This window comes from Diceros bicornis, chromosome 13, assembly GCF_020826845.1.
Source record: "Diceros bicornis minor isolate mBicDic1 chromosome 13, mDicBic1.mat.cur, whole genome shotgun sequence".
NCBI lineage: Eukaryota > Metazoa > Chordata > Mammalia > Perissodactyla > Rhinocerotidae > Diceros > Diceros bicornis.
In genome coordinates, this window is record NC_080752.1 from 50571190 (window position 1) to 50585428 (window position 14239).

At 49.8% G+C, this 14239-nt stretch overlaps 1 protein-coding gene across 2 annotated transcripts; it reads right to left on the reverse strand.

Annotated features, from left to right (window-relative positions):
• Positions 1 to 3317: 3317 nt before the first annotated feature.
• Positions 3318 to 6476, reverse strand: LSM10 (LSM10, U7 small nuclear RNA associated). Of its 2 annotated transcripts, none has more exons than XM_058553699.1 (2): positions 6355 to 6476; positions 3318 to 4754 (listed from the first exon to the last, which is right to left on the reverse strand). In XM_058553699.1, exon 2 carries the CDS (start codon positions 4729 to 4731, stop codon positions 4360 to 4362), a length of 372 nt encoding a protein of 123 aa, XP_058409682.1. In that variant the 5' UTR covers positions 4732 to 4754; positions 6355 to 6476; the 3' UTR covers positions 3318 to 4359. The 2 variants fall into 2 exon arrangements, with proteins under 2 accessions (XP_058409682.1, XP_058409681.1); XM_058553698.1 differs by lacking the exon at positions 6355 to 6476 and adding an exon at positions 6215 to 6348 and having other exon boundaries at positions 3328 to 4754.
• Between the last annotated feature and the right edge of the window lie 7763 nt (positions 6477 to 14239).

The following is a 14239-nucleotide window of genomic DNA, read 5'->3' on the forward strand; positions in this document are numbered from 1 at the left end:
GAACTCTTCTTTCCCGGAATGGGGGGGGTTGGGGACATGCCATGCACCCGAGCACTCAGAATTCCTGGGGATTCAGTCATCAACTGGGACCCCCACATTGGCATATGTGCGCGCGTTAACAAAGGCCACAGTGAGGAGTAGCACAAAACCCAAGCTCCGATGGGGCCATGACATTTTGAAATATGTTTTTCATCTGTTCCTGGGTGTCCCTCAGCCCTTCTCTTATGCAGATAGGTTACTTTGCATTCGTTATGTCAGGAAACAAATGATACAACAGAATGCAGAGTTCATTTTTAGCTTCTGAATTCCAAAAGCCTAGCCTTCAGGGAGGAATGGAAAGAATTTCTGTGCAGATATAAACTGAGAAAACTGTGCAACAAGGGGCATCTGGGAGACTGAGACTTGGAGGGTGGTCCCTGGGAGCAGAGAAGCTTCTCCTCAGCCTCTTAGCTGGAGGGCATCAGCGGGGTCTCAGGGAGTTGTGCTCCTTTTCCTGGTGGAGCACCAGGGAGTAACCAAACCCTCTGAAGAAACAGCTGTGTGCTGCATTTGGGCAAACAGGGCCTAACTAACCCAAGATCCTCAGAATCTCCTGGACCTGACTGGCCAGGGAAAAGTAGAATGAAAATCTGACCCCTGAGAGCGGTGGTCAGGGAGGAGCCACTCAGCAGCAGCCTGAGTGGGCTGACGACAAAAGACCAGAACAAAATGAGGACGGCTCAGTAGATGCTCATGTGACTGGATGACCCCCAGATCGGACTGCCCTTCCCAGGCTTTGGCATCTCGAAAGGAAGTGCCCTAGAATTAACCAACTCCAAGGAAAGTTGGAGGAACTTTGAGTTGACTGCAATTAAGTTTCTGCCACTCAGGCTGAGTGAGGCAAAGTAGGAATTCAGTTGAGTTAGAGAAAATTCGCGTTATATTACTGCCACACCAGAAATTGGAACCAGCTACACTCCTTACCCACAAGGCCTGGTATCATTTGTCCCACCCCCTCCCATTTCTCCTGCCTCACCTGCCTCTCTCCCCTCCATCAATAGTGCTTCATTATTGCCCCCAACCCCTAAGCGTTCCCACCTCAGGACCTTTGCATTGGCAGTTTCCTCTGCCTTCTTTTGGCTCTTTAAATGGCAGGCCCCTTCTCACTTTAAATTTCACTTCTTCAGTGAAATTTTATTTTATTTCCAAAATAAAACCACTTCTGTATTCTCTCTCAAAGTGTCTTGTTTTTCCTTTGTGACATCTGTTAAGTATTTTTACTATTTTTGTTTATGGTCAGTTTCCCCCTCTACAACGTCAGCTCCTTGAGGGAAGGACCCTTGTCCATCTTTTTCTTTTTTCTTTTTTTTTTGTGAGGAAGATTAGCCCTGAGCTAACATCTGTCGCCAATCCTCCTCTTTTTGTTGAGGAAGATTGGCCCTGGGCTAACATCTGTGCCCATCTTCTTCCACTTTATATGGAATGTGGCCACAGCATGGCTTGACAATCGGTGAGTTGGTGAGTGCCCGGGATTCTGAACCCCAGGCTGCTGCAGCAGAGAGGGCACACTTAACCACTACGCCACCAGGCCGGCCCTTTTTTTTTTTTTTTTGTGAGGAAGATCAGCCCTGAGCTAACATCCATGCCAATCCTCATCATTTTTTTTGCTGAGGAAGACTGGCCCTGGGCTAACATCCGTGCTCATCTTCCTCCACTTTATATGGGACGCCGCCACAGCATGGCCTGACAAGCGGTGCGTCAGTACGCGTCCGGGATCTGAACCCAGGCCGCCAGCAGCGGAGCGCGAGCACTTAACCTCTACGCCACCAGGCAGGCCTGACCCTTGTCCATCTTGATGTTCCCTCAGAAGCTGGCATTGTGAGTAGAATTACTTGTGGAATGAATGATGGGTGGCAGTTAGGGAATTTCTGGCTTGCCATAGGCTAGTGGGCACTGAGCTTCCTCAACCCTACCTGGGCCCCTGACAGCCTTTCCCAGCAATTTGGGATCAGATGCCAAAAGACCCATCACCTTGGGGCTTGAAGACTTCACTGTGCTCTACTCCAGGGATTCAGCAGGGGTGTGTCTCAGCAGGGCCTGGTTCCCCTCCTTCCCATCTATCCTCCCAGTGCCTTGCCTAGGAATGACAGAGGGCCCACTGGGTCTGGTGCCCGATGCTCATGGAATATGCCCTGAGCCTCTCTTCTCAGCAATCCATACTCACCCTACTGCTTCCCTCCCTGGCCTGAGGGCTCTCCCTTGCTCTGCTGAGGATGTAGACACCCCTGGCACACCATTTAAAAGCCTCAGAGCTAGACCTTTCCTCCATCCCTAGGCCAACCTCCCAGCATATGCCCTCTTCAAGTTTGGAAACATTTGCAGACCCGTGGGGAACCTCAGTAAGAAAGGCTGTGGCGGGGACTCCCTGCCAGTTCATCATTCCAGACAGGGTGGCTCTCTCCCCACTTGCTATGAGTATGTGGGCATTTCCACAGTGAGGACATCCCTTCTGTGCCTGCCTTCTGGTTTCTCTTACCAGCGGTCACCTTGTGGTGTCAGTTCCCTTAACTCTAGCTGAGAGAGGGGCCTGGAAACTCAGAGAAGTGGTTTTCTCCTTGCTGGGACCCACTGTTCTCTCCTGAAGGCAAAGGGCAGAGTCGAAGCAGCTTCCAGGACCTCTGGGCAATGAAATAAACACAGTGTGCAGAAGAATCATGGTGGGTGGGTGGGTGTTAATAATGCAGATTCCAGGGTTACAGATTCTGGTTCACGTCTGGGGAAAGGGGGGCCCAGGAAAGTGCCTTTTCTAGACATATCCCAGTTGGTTCTGATGGGGTGGTCCAAGGACATTTTGACCAAGACTGGGCTAGAACGTGAATGCACGGACCTTGGGCTGCTCGCGCCCACACGAACACTCCTCTCAGATCTCCCTCAAGAAATGAAAGCGTCCAGGGGCCAGCCCAGTGGCGCAGCGGTTAAGCGCGCGCGCTCCGCTGCGGCAGCCCAGGGTTCGCCGGTTCGGATCCCGGGCGCGCACCGATGCACCGCTTGGCAAGCCCTGCTGTGGCGGCATCCCATATAAAGTGGAGGAAGATGGGCACAGATGTTAGCCCAGGGCCAGTCTTCCTCAGCAAAAAGAGGAGGATTGGCATCGGATGTTAGCTCAGGGCTCATCTCCCTCACACACACACACACACACACACACACACAAAAGAAAAGAAATGAAAGTGCCTGAAGGTCAAGGGCCCTGCCTTATTTGATCCTCTGGCGCAGCAGCTCTCAGGCTGGATCTCATCTTGTGGTTCTTGACCACCTCCTCCACTAGATTATAAGCTCCTTTCCAGAAGGGACCAAGTTGCATTCAACAACGTGAGCTCAGCAGAAGGCCTGGCACCCGGCAGCTGCTCTGTGCATGTTTATTTGATAAAGACAAACTCTCTGGTTCCACATCTGGTTCCACCATCTCAGCTCCTTTCACTGAGATGGTAGTTTGCTGGTGGCAGGGGTGGTGCGGCTGCAAGGCAGCAACAAGGAAGACCTGGGTTCTAACCTGAGAACCCCTTCTTCCCTGAGGACCCAACAACTCTCAGAATCGGAGCCTGATTTCCTGCTGTTGGATGAGCTCCCACTCTAGGGGAGGGCCCAGGATTACTCCAGCCTCTCCATCTCAGGAAATAGCAGTGAGACTAAGAGCCCCTTGAACACGGAATTGGAACAGAAAAGCCACTTTCCACCTAACCAGACTGAAGGACTCTCCTACTAGAGTCCTCAAACTTTGCTGGTATTAGTACCATCAGGGAACTTAAAAAAATCCCAATGCCCAGGCCACACCCCATACCAATTACATGCAAATATAGCTGATGGTGGGACAGGTGATTTCAATGTGCAGCCAAGTCTGAGAGCCAGCGCCTTACTGCACGGAACCACCAAGGAGCCCAGCACACATCAGGGGAAGCAAGAGGCATGGACTTGTTTGTATCCAAATTTAGATTTATGAGAAAACAAACACAAATGCAAGAGAAACCGGTGGACACTTAGGGGTGGCTCAGGCTGAGCACATTTAATAACAGTCAGTGAGACAGGGCCGAAGACTATTTGACAGATTCCCTAAATCAGTAAATCAGAGATGCAAATGATCAAAAGGGAGGTTTGTCACCTACCCCAAGGCCACAGACAAATAGAATTCTGGGTCCCGAGGTGAGTCTGGGAAGTGGGACCCTATGAAAGGCAGTGTGACAGGTGGTGTCCGTCAGAGACACCAGCTTCTGGGCTGGCCCCGCTCCCTCCCCAGGTTCTGGGCAGGGAGGGAGAGCAGGCAGCTGGCTCAGTACAACTCTGGAGGAACCTGAGAGGGGCTTGGGGCTTGCTGAGGGGACAGGCTCATTTGTACTTCTTGGAGGGAAATTCCCGCCGGCCCTGGCCCTTGCCGCCGAAGTTGCGCACCCGATGGATGACCTGCAGCTGCTGCTCGATGGTGGCGGTGATGTTCACGTCATCTGGGATGTGGACGTAACGGACGTTCCGGCCTGTCACGAAGAGGTCATCCAGTTCGACCTGATGCCCCCAGCGGTCAGTGTAGGTGACGTTAGCCAGGCGGATGTTCATGAAAGCATCGACATTGTCTATGCGTCCCCGGGCCACGCTCTCATCCCGCAGGTCCACCGTGGTTACCTGGCCCTGGAGACCCTGCAGCAGGATGATCAGGCTGTTCTCCGAGATGGTCCGCTCCTTCACCGAGTGGCTCACCGCCATTCTTCCCCACGGCCGGCAGCTCGCTGTGGGAGGAGCACACAGACGCGCGCTGTAGCAGTCTAGGGGGTGCAGCTGTCAACTCACCTCCACCGGGTTCTAGCACTAAATTCCCAGCACAGGCTTCCCCCGGTCTGCCTATCTCCCCAATTTATGTGTCAACAGAACACCCTTAAGAGCCAGGTACTCACGTGCACACCTCAGAATCTTCACACCACCTTGCAAGGATTACTTATACTCATTTTATAAATGAGGAAAATATGGCCAGGAGAAGTTAAGTAACTTGCCCAAGGTCACACAGTTGATAAGTGGAGGTGCTGGGATTCACATCCATGGCTGCCCGACTCCAAACCCCACATCGGTGGTTCTAACCCTCACTGTATACCAGAATCACCTGGTGAGTTTTTACCTGGCCACCACACCCTGGAGATTCTGATTCATTTAGCCAGGGGCGGGGCCCAGGTATCCTATTTTTTAAAAGCTCCCCAGGTAATTCTAACGTGCATCCAAGTTTGGGAACCACTGATCTAGAGTAATTTACACCCTTGCTACTCAAAGTATGGTCTGTGGACCCGAAGTTTCAGCATCACCCAGGCACTTGTCAGAAATGCAGACTTGCTGGTCTCTCCCCAGACCTCCTGAAGAATCTGCATTTCAACATGACCCCTAGATGAATCACCAGTTCTCAAATGTTAGTGTGCATCAGAATCACCTGGTGGACTTGTCAAAACACAGATTGCTGGGCCCCACTCCCAGTTTTTAACTTAGTCGGTCTGAGGTGGGGCCCAAGACTGTGCACATCTAACATGTCCTTAGTTGATGCCGAACTTGCTGGTCTGGGGCCTACACTCTGCGAACGACTGGTCTACATCATGCTGCTATCCTATAAGCAGAAATTTAGGTAATTAATTGAAAAAAAATGGTAGCATATGAAGCATGTGGGTTTTGAAGGTAGAGAAACCTGGGCTGGAATCCCCACTCCACCCACAAACTTTACACTTAAGACAGCTACTTAATGTCTCTGAAGCTGTTTCCACATCTATTAAACCATAAGCTAAACAAGGCTTACAGAATCTTACTACACTGAAGGTACTTCCTTCTGTTTTCAACATGCCCTGATATTGTATTAATGTAATTTTGTCTTATCTATCCCCTATTTTCAGACCCTGAGGGGAAGGTGGTGGAATTTTCTTAAGACCTCATTCAGAATTCTGACAGGGGAGTGCAGGGTGACGTTAGGTGTGGCAAGCCAGCCCACACCACTGATGAGCGAGGCTGGGAGCTGGGCCGGAAGAGTCTAACGACCCCACCCAGGCTTCACCAGCAGTACGTGCCCAAGCAAGGGTTTGGGGCTGCAAAGAGGCAGGCCTGGGCTCTAGGACGGGCTCTGCCACTTCCTAGGAGGGACACCTCGAGCCAGCCACTTAGCTTCCGCAAGCCTGTTAGCCAATCGGTAAAACGGGGATGGGGACGACCCTTTACTCACAGAGCAGTGGGAATGGGCTTGGAGAGATGCACTATTCTCAGCAAATAGAGAAGAAAACGTTTCCTCTGCTCCCCGCCGCCTTCTGGAGTTCCGAGGTACTGGGCTCCCCAGCGCCCCGACCCCGAGCTCCCCAAACCCACCGCGCTGGGTCCCTTCCGCTTTCCCGGTCCCCGTCGCCTCGGAAGCTAGCGGGCGCCTAGCTCGGCCGCCTCCCTCCAGCCGCGGGACTGAGAAGCCATGGCAACGGCGGGGCCGTTCTGTCCTTCCGGAGCATAGAGAGCGCGTCAGCGCGCAGAGGCCGCGCCACCGCGGGGCGAGCGCCGAACTACAATTCCCAGAACGCCTCGCGGGCGCCGTGACTCCCGCTGTTGCAATCCCCGGCCTGCGTCATTGGATTCTCTCCTTCGAGTCATCCGTTCATTCAGCAGATAGTCATTGAGCCTTCCCTAATGTGTCCGGCTCCTTCTCAGGCTCTGGACGTAGAGCGTGACTAAGGAGACAAGCTGCCTGATCTGATGACCCTCTGATTTACTGGGTGGGATTGGGGGAGTCGTCTGTAAGAAAACAAACAAGAAAATTATGATAAAAGTTCTTCAGAGAATTACAATAGGGTGATACGATAGTGGCTGGGTGGATTCTTAGGGACGTCCTGAGAAGGTGACATTTGAGCTGAGATGAATGACATGAAGCCAACCGTGTGAAAACTAGGAGAGAAATATTGCAATTAGAGGGAACAGTTTGCACAAAGGACCTGGTGCAAATGAGCTTCACAGGTTGGAAAAACAGGTCCAGCTGGATGACCTCTTTGTGACGGGCCGTAAAGTCCGTTATGTCCTTCACAGTGCTTGACCATATTGATCAGCCTCCTCATCCAGCCTCATTTTTTTCTGGGGCATTGTATCATTTGATTTCCCTCGTTTCTCTGATTGCTTCTTCTCCATCTCTCTCTCTTTTTTTTTTTTGAGTAAGATTGGCCCTGAGCTAACACCTGTTGCCAATCTTCCTCTTTTTTTTTCCCTCCCCAAAGCCCCCCAGTACATAGTTGTATATCTTAGTTGTAGGTCCTCTCTCTCTTTTTTTAAACCCCACTTCCTTCTCCTGCTCCCCAAACATGTGTGCTTTCTCTGGGGCTCTATTCCTAGCCCAGCTCTCTACTTGGTCGCATCTATCTCCATACCATCTACTACATGTGCGGAGTCCCTTGTCTAGGTCTCCAGCCCAGACTGCTCTACAGAAATCCATTTTCCAACTGTCTGTTGCTTATTCCCACATGTTTTACTGGTACCTGAAACTCAGCATGTCTATGAGACAAATTCATCAAGTCCTTCCTAAATCACTTGCTGCTCTGGGTTTTTCTATTTCTGTGGTTGCTGCCACCATTTTTCAACTACCCAAGTTGGGCACCATGAATAAACTTGACAACCTCTATCATTTCTTGATTCCCCCACACCGGTCACAGTCACTGAGCCCTGCAAATTCTTTGAAGTGTGTCTCCCACCCTTCACGTGCTTTTTATTCTGACTGCTACCACCTAGCTGAGACCCTCTTTCTCTCATTTGGTTCATTATAAAAACCATCTTACTGGCCTTTGTGTCTCATGATCCTTTGCCAACAGATTCAAAGTACAGTTGTGATCTTATTATTTACTTGCTAAGGAAACTTTCAACTCACTAGCAGAATAAAGGTTCCACTGCTAACATTGATTTAATTCCAACCTGCCTTCCAGTTGGATCTCCTTCAGGTTTTCTACCCAAACTCTCCAACCAGTGTTTCTTCAAGTGTGGTATGGGAACCAGCTGCCTTACTGTTATCTGGAATACTTGTTTAACCCAACCTCAGACCTACAGAATCAAAAGTGGAGCCCGGGAATCTGCACATCTAACAATGCACACTAAAACTTGAGACCCACTGCCCTCCTCTCTAGTCAGACTCAGCCACACGGCAACAAGCTCTGCCCTCTTGTCTCTCCCTTTGCTATTCTGTTCTACCTGCCTAGATCCTCTCTTGTTTATCTGTGGATGTTAAGTCCAATCTCTTCCTCAAAGCCTAGCTCAATTGCTGTACCTTTCTGAAGTCTTCACTGATTCCCCCTATTGGGAGTGATGTCCCTCCTCTGACCCCTATACCATATAGCTCATTATATGTTTGCTTGCTGCATGCAGAATCACCATAGTGATTTACATAAATCTTACCTCCTCTACTAGTCTCCTGGGTGTTGAGCCAGGAAGAAGGCCTTAGGAGGCTCAAATGCTTCACACTGCAAACCACAGTTGCATGAGGAACACTGGTTTTATGCATGTGGTGAGAAAGTGATAGGAATCTGAATGAAGATGGTGGCAGTGGGACTGGAAAGAAGGGATGAATTTTAAAAACTCTGAAAAGAGCTAATCAGAATCCTTGGAGGCTGATTAAATCTGGAGCGTGGGTAGGAGAAGGAGGAATTAATCATTTAAATTTTAACACTGGGTACCCAGAGAGATATAGCCAGCCCTGGTGGTCTAGTGGTTAAAATTTGGCGCTCTCACTGCTGTGGCCCAGATTCGTTTCCGGTCAGGGAACCATACCACCCGTCTGTCAGTTTTCATCCTCTGGCGGCTGCTTGTTGTTGTGATGCTGAAAGCTATGCCACTGATATTTCAAATGCCCCCAGGATCACCCATGGTGGACAGGTTTCAGCAGAGCTTCCAGAGTAAGATAGACTAGGAAGAAGGACCTGGCCACCCACTTCTGAAAAAATTGGCTGTGAAAGCCCTATGAATAGCAGCAGAGTATTGTCTGATATAGCGCCAGAAGATGAGAGGATGGTGCAAAAAGACTGGGCAGGGTTCCGCTCTGTTGTACACAGGGTTGCTAGGAGTCGGAATCAACTTGATTGTACTAACAACACATCTAGAGAGATGGTAGCCCATTGATAGGAATAAGAGGGTTGGGAGTGGGGATGGAGCTCATGCCTGTGGGGGATATCTCATTTTTTGGTTATTCAGCCACTGAACTCCTTTCTCCACATTTGGGGAAATCTGACATTCTATGAATTTTGGTGGGAGGTGGGGTTCTGCTTCCCACTACAGATGACTTAAAGGCCAGATATTGTCTCTGATCTTTGTCAGCTATAGCATGGGCTTGTGACCTAAGCTCTAAGTCTGAAGCGAGTGACACAAGCTAGCAGGGACTGTTTAGGCTCCACCCTGGTGTCTGCGTCATCTAGCACCTCATTCCTGGGGTGCTGCTGGTGCTGGAGTCCTTCCCTAGGCTGCCTACCCTTCCTCGTTCCCGGCCATTTCCTCATGGTTCTTCATGAGAGAGAACTGGCTGAAGCCCTTTCAGTAGATTCCTTCTCCACTTAAGTAGCCAGAATTGGTTTCAATTTTTTTGCAACCAAAAACCCAAACTAGTACAGGGCCCACTTGAATTGACTTCATTTCAGGAGACTTGAATTTCTCTGTTCGCTTTAGATGAGCTCTGTTGTGGTTCTGTTTTACAGCCGTCAGAGGGTCACAGAATCCTTAGGGCGATTCCCAGGTCACCTGCTCCAACTTACCACTCAGTGACCAAACCCCCTCGACAGAGACTCCAGGGACCAGCAACTCACTTCTTTGCCAGGTGTTCTACCCCATTGTTAGGAATGTTGATGTCACTAACGACACTGACAGGATGGCACTAACAACTAACGACAGGTGTTACGGTAAATATATATTTTTTTAAAATTTGCATTTCTCTTTCCATGGTTTCCTGTGGCTGAGTTTGTCTCTACACTGGACGTAAGCCAGATGCAAGTAACTTTTACCCATCACTTCTAGTTCTTTTCTATGGAAAACTGTCCTATTTTGTATTATATTTAATTTTGAAAGTTTCTTCATGCCTTTTGAAGGTAAATGTACTAAGTAAATAAAAATGATGTCAGTGTTAGACACTAAATGTGAGGTGATGTGGAATGTCTCAGGGAAAGTGAGCCTGCAGCCCAGGTGAGGGGGTCACAGGGATTTGCGAGCCAGTAGTGATGGTTGAAAGTAATGGCCTCTCTAAAAAAAAAAAAGTGATGCAAAACAATTTGCAGAAGAACGCAAACTAAGCACTGTAGGGCACACAAAACATTTGGTCAGCACTGTGAGAGTAAGGGATTGGGTGAGGGCGAGAAATGGAGTGAGAGTGAGGGATGAGATGAGAGTGAGCAATGGGGAAAAACAAGCCAGGGACGAAGCAGGATCAAGTGGCAATTGACCTGGCTGTTCTGACAGACTTAAAAATGGCTACATCGACACCTGTATCACACAGGGCAATCCTCAATCAGAAGCCACAGGGAGAGAGGGGAAGTGTGGTCAGAAAGTAGTATGATTTGAGCCACCCAGGCCAAAGGGTGAGGGAGTTTTCGGAAGGAAAGGGTGTTTAGCAGGGCCAAGAGCTTTCAAATAGCCAAGGAGAATGGGGAGGAGAAAAGGCTATTGGATCTAGCATAGTGGGGGCCTGGAGGTGGGAGAAGGGGTCTGTGGAGCGACAGGAGCTATGGGGGGTATAGACGTGAGGAAGGTGAAGCAGTAAGGAAACCTGGAGGGCTGGTGAGGGCATGGAGAGGGACATATGAGCAGCTGGACGAATTAAGATGGAGAGAAGGAGCCTCTGGAGAAGCAGGGCGAAGGTGTGGGTGGGAGTGGTTTGGAGAGGAGGAGGAGATCCTCAGCAGCCATTTGGATAAACATCTGAGGTGCAGAAAGAGAGCTGGGTGCAGTTGAGGGAAGGAAGGGTATAGATAACAGACAGGCTGAGGTAGAGAGGAGAGATGAGGGAGAGCGTACAAACCAAGTACTAGCTTCTCAACAGTAACCAAAGCTGAGAGGCCTTTAGGATATCCAGAAAACCCAAGTCAAACGTCCTTGGCTGACACCATGACTTCTCCTTGAAAACCTGAAAAAACTTTGGCCCCAACATTTCAAAAGGAAGTTGGGAAGTTTTATAAGGAGAAAGGAGGGCAGAGGGATCTGGGGCAAATGTGCACATCTAGGATTTGGGAGTCCTGGGTCTGCTCCCAGCTCTTCTGGGGCTGTGCTAGTGGTGTGGCCTCACCGGGCTAATGCAACTGGGGTTTCATATAGTTTTGGGAACTAACAGAGAAGCTAGTGTTATTTTTGTCAGCAGAGGCACCACTGGTCAGAAATGAAAAAAATGCAGTGTATATAGGGGGAAAGTGTTAAGGTAATGAAATAATTCAAGATAATTTCCATTGACCCTTGGAATGCATCTTGACATTCTCCTTCGAAAGGGGGGTGAGTTATGATCTGAGAATTTCCTTCACACCGAGTCCTGAGGCTCTGCAGGGAAGATTCAACCGTGAAGGGGGTTCCCTAGCCTAAAAATACTCCCTTTAACTCCCTCTACTGTCAACTGTCCAGGAATTTAGCAGCTGAAAAGGAGTTATCCAGAGCATAATTTGAAGAGAGTAAGGGGTAAGTAAAGGTTGTATTAATTTTCAGATTTCAACTTGGGTCTTTCTTATTAGGTATTATGGCAAATATATGTTTTTTCTAAAATTTGCATTTCTCTTTTTATGGTTTCCCATGGCTGAGTTGGTCTCTATACTGGCTGTAAACTAGATGCCAGGGGATGAGGGAATCTGATCCTGGTTAGACTTGGGGATCTCTGGGGTCTGGTTACCATGCTGAAGCTTGTTTCTGATCTATAGGATCTGGATCTAAGGAAAAAAGGGAGTTTACCTTTATAATTTTATTTATTTATTTTTTTCCCCCCAAAGCCCCAGTAGATAGTTGTATGTCATAGCTGCACATCCTTCTAGTTGCTGTATGTGGGACACGGCCTCAGCATGGCTAGAGAAGCAGTGCATCAGCCTCAGCATGGCTAGAGAAGCAGTGCATCGGTGCGCACCCAGGATCCGAACCTGGGCCGCCAGCAGCAGAGCGCGCGCACTTAACCGCTAAGCCACGGGGCCGGCCCGCGAGTTTACCTTTAAAAACTGTTAGTTATGTGACTACATGAGATGACTTTCCTCTTAGAACGGAGGGCTAAATACCGCCCCCCAACCCCCCCCCATTTTTCTCTCCTTTGGGAGCCACTGAAGTGCTTTCGTTCAGAAGGCTTTTCTAGAGCCCTGCCTTGCATACTCTTGGGGCATTCTCACACTCTGATAAGAACAAGAGAGGAACAGTTTGAACTTAGTCGAGAAGAGGGTAGTCGCAGAAGAGCTGAGAGAGAGCAGATGTATACCCCCAAAGCATGGAGTCGGGGGCAGCATGGGTAAAAATTCCAATTCTTAGGTCCCACTGGGGCAGGGCCTAGGAATCAGTAAACTCAACAACTTATCTGGGCAAGCTGGCTTCAGGCCACTGAACTGTTCTTTCTCTCTCTGACAGTTGAGGGGGCCGAGGCTTGAGGATAACTGCCCAGGATGCCAGGGTCAATTTGGGGTGGGGATGGGACCAGAGCCCAGTGTTCTAGCTCTGACCGTGCTGTGCCTTTCCCTGAAGAGCACTGGGCACGGCTGTGAAACACCCTCGTCCCCGTGGCCTGGTTGAAATGAACACTGATGCGTTGTTAGTACTCGGTCCACATTCTTGCCAGAGTAATCCCTGTCTTCTTTTATCTTTGCCTGCTCCTGACTCCTGTGGTTTCCTTGGATGCCCTGAACTACCGTGCAAATAAACTTGTTTTTCTCAATATTTGTGTAAGTCTAGAGCACGAAACTCAAAGATTGCCTCATCCCAAAGCTGCCTTACCAGAGATCTGTATCTTGTTTATTTACCAAGAGGACAGATACGTTTGAAATCATCGGCATGGCTCTGGGATAGGTGGAGGGAGGCGGCCGCTTCTTGGCAGCTCGTGGCCCACCTCCAAGGCCCCAGGATGCGCTCAGAGCACATAGTGAAGCTCGAGTTTGTGGCAGTGCGGTGGGAGCCTGACACAACAGGACAGAACCTTCCCCTTCATCTGTCACCCAGTCAGGCCACCCCAATCGGTGGCCAGATTGCTTAAAACAGAAGGCACTTTGTAAGCCTGTAACAAGTGGTTTATACCACGATATGCTTCTCCTCCCCAACGGACCTTTTGGGGGGTCTTTGTAGGTAAGGAAGCATAACTTCACGGGTAGGAAGCAACTTTATTTGGTGGTTTACCCTTCTGTATCCAAACCCCACATCTTGGGCAAGCTAAAGGACAGCTTCCCTGGCCCTCACATTCCAGAACTCTGTTTGCCTCCACTTTTGCCAGGGTGCGAGGGGCCCGAGTGGTCCCTGTGGTTGGTCCAATCTCAGGCAATGACCAGCTCAGCTACCCTCCTCCTACCCCTTCTCTCCTACCGTCTGCCATTCTGGATAGTCCTTCCATAGGACTGAAAGGACTTTGACCTCTGGATGTTGGTTGGTCCCAAGCCCACCAGTTAGTCCCAGGATGAGCACGCAGGGAAGGGCTGACATTCCTTCCTGAAGCAATCAGGGCAGCCCTGGCCTGAGACATTTTACATGGCTCCCAATTAGACTTGGCATCCTGTGGAAGGGCAAGTGGCACACCACACATGCCGCCCACGTCTCCAACTTAAGGCTCTGCTTGGCCACTGATGGTGAGGCAGAGGAGACAGATGTCACGACATATCATGCTGGGTGACCTTAGAAGGCAAGAACACGAAGTGGCAGAGGAAGACTCTGGGGGTAAGGACTACATATGCTGAAAGCAAAATATTTCCTTGGTACACCTCTCCATATGGGATAAGCCCACACCACATATGGATAGAGAGATGTGCAGAGAACTCAGATACCCACATGCCCTGCATGGGGCCCAGCTGAGTGTCCCCTGACACAGCCTTGCTTACTCTGCCTCTGAGGTTATAGTTCCCAGTGTACCAGGGAGAGGAGGGCTGTCTGAACTGGGCCCTAACTGTTTGAGGCAATTGCCTTTTCCACTCAGTTCAAACTCATTTACAAGGCAGAATACATCCCAGAAAGCTCTGAGGTTTCACGACGCTTTGCAGGCATCTGTGAGCTGTAGGTCCCCACAGGAAAGCTGTAATTGAAAGTGGCAGCAGGG

Bases quoted from the DNA above. Each gene is read 5' to 3' on its own strand.
- LSM10 (XM_058553699.1), bottom strand. From the start codon at position 4,731: ATGGCGGTGAGCCACTCGGTGAAGGAGCGGACCATCTCGGAGAACAGC.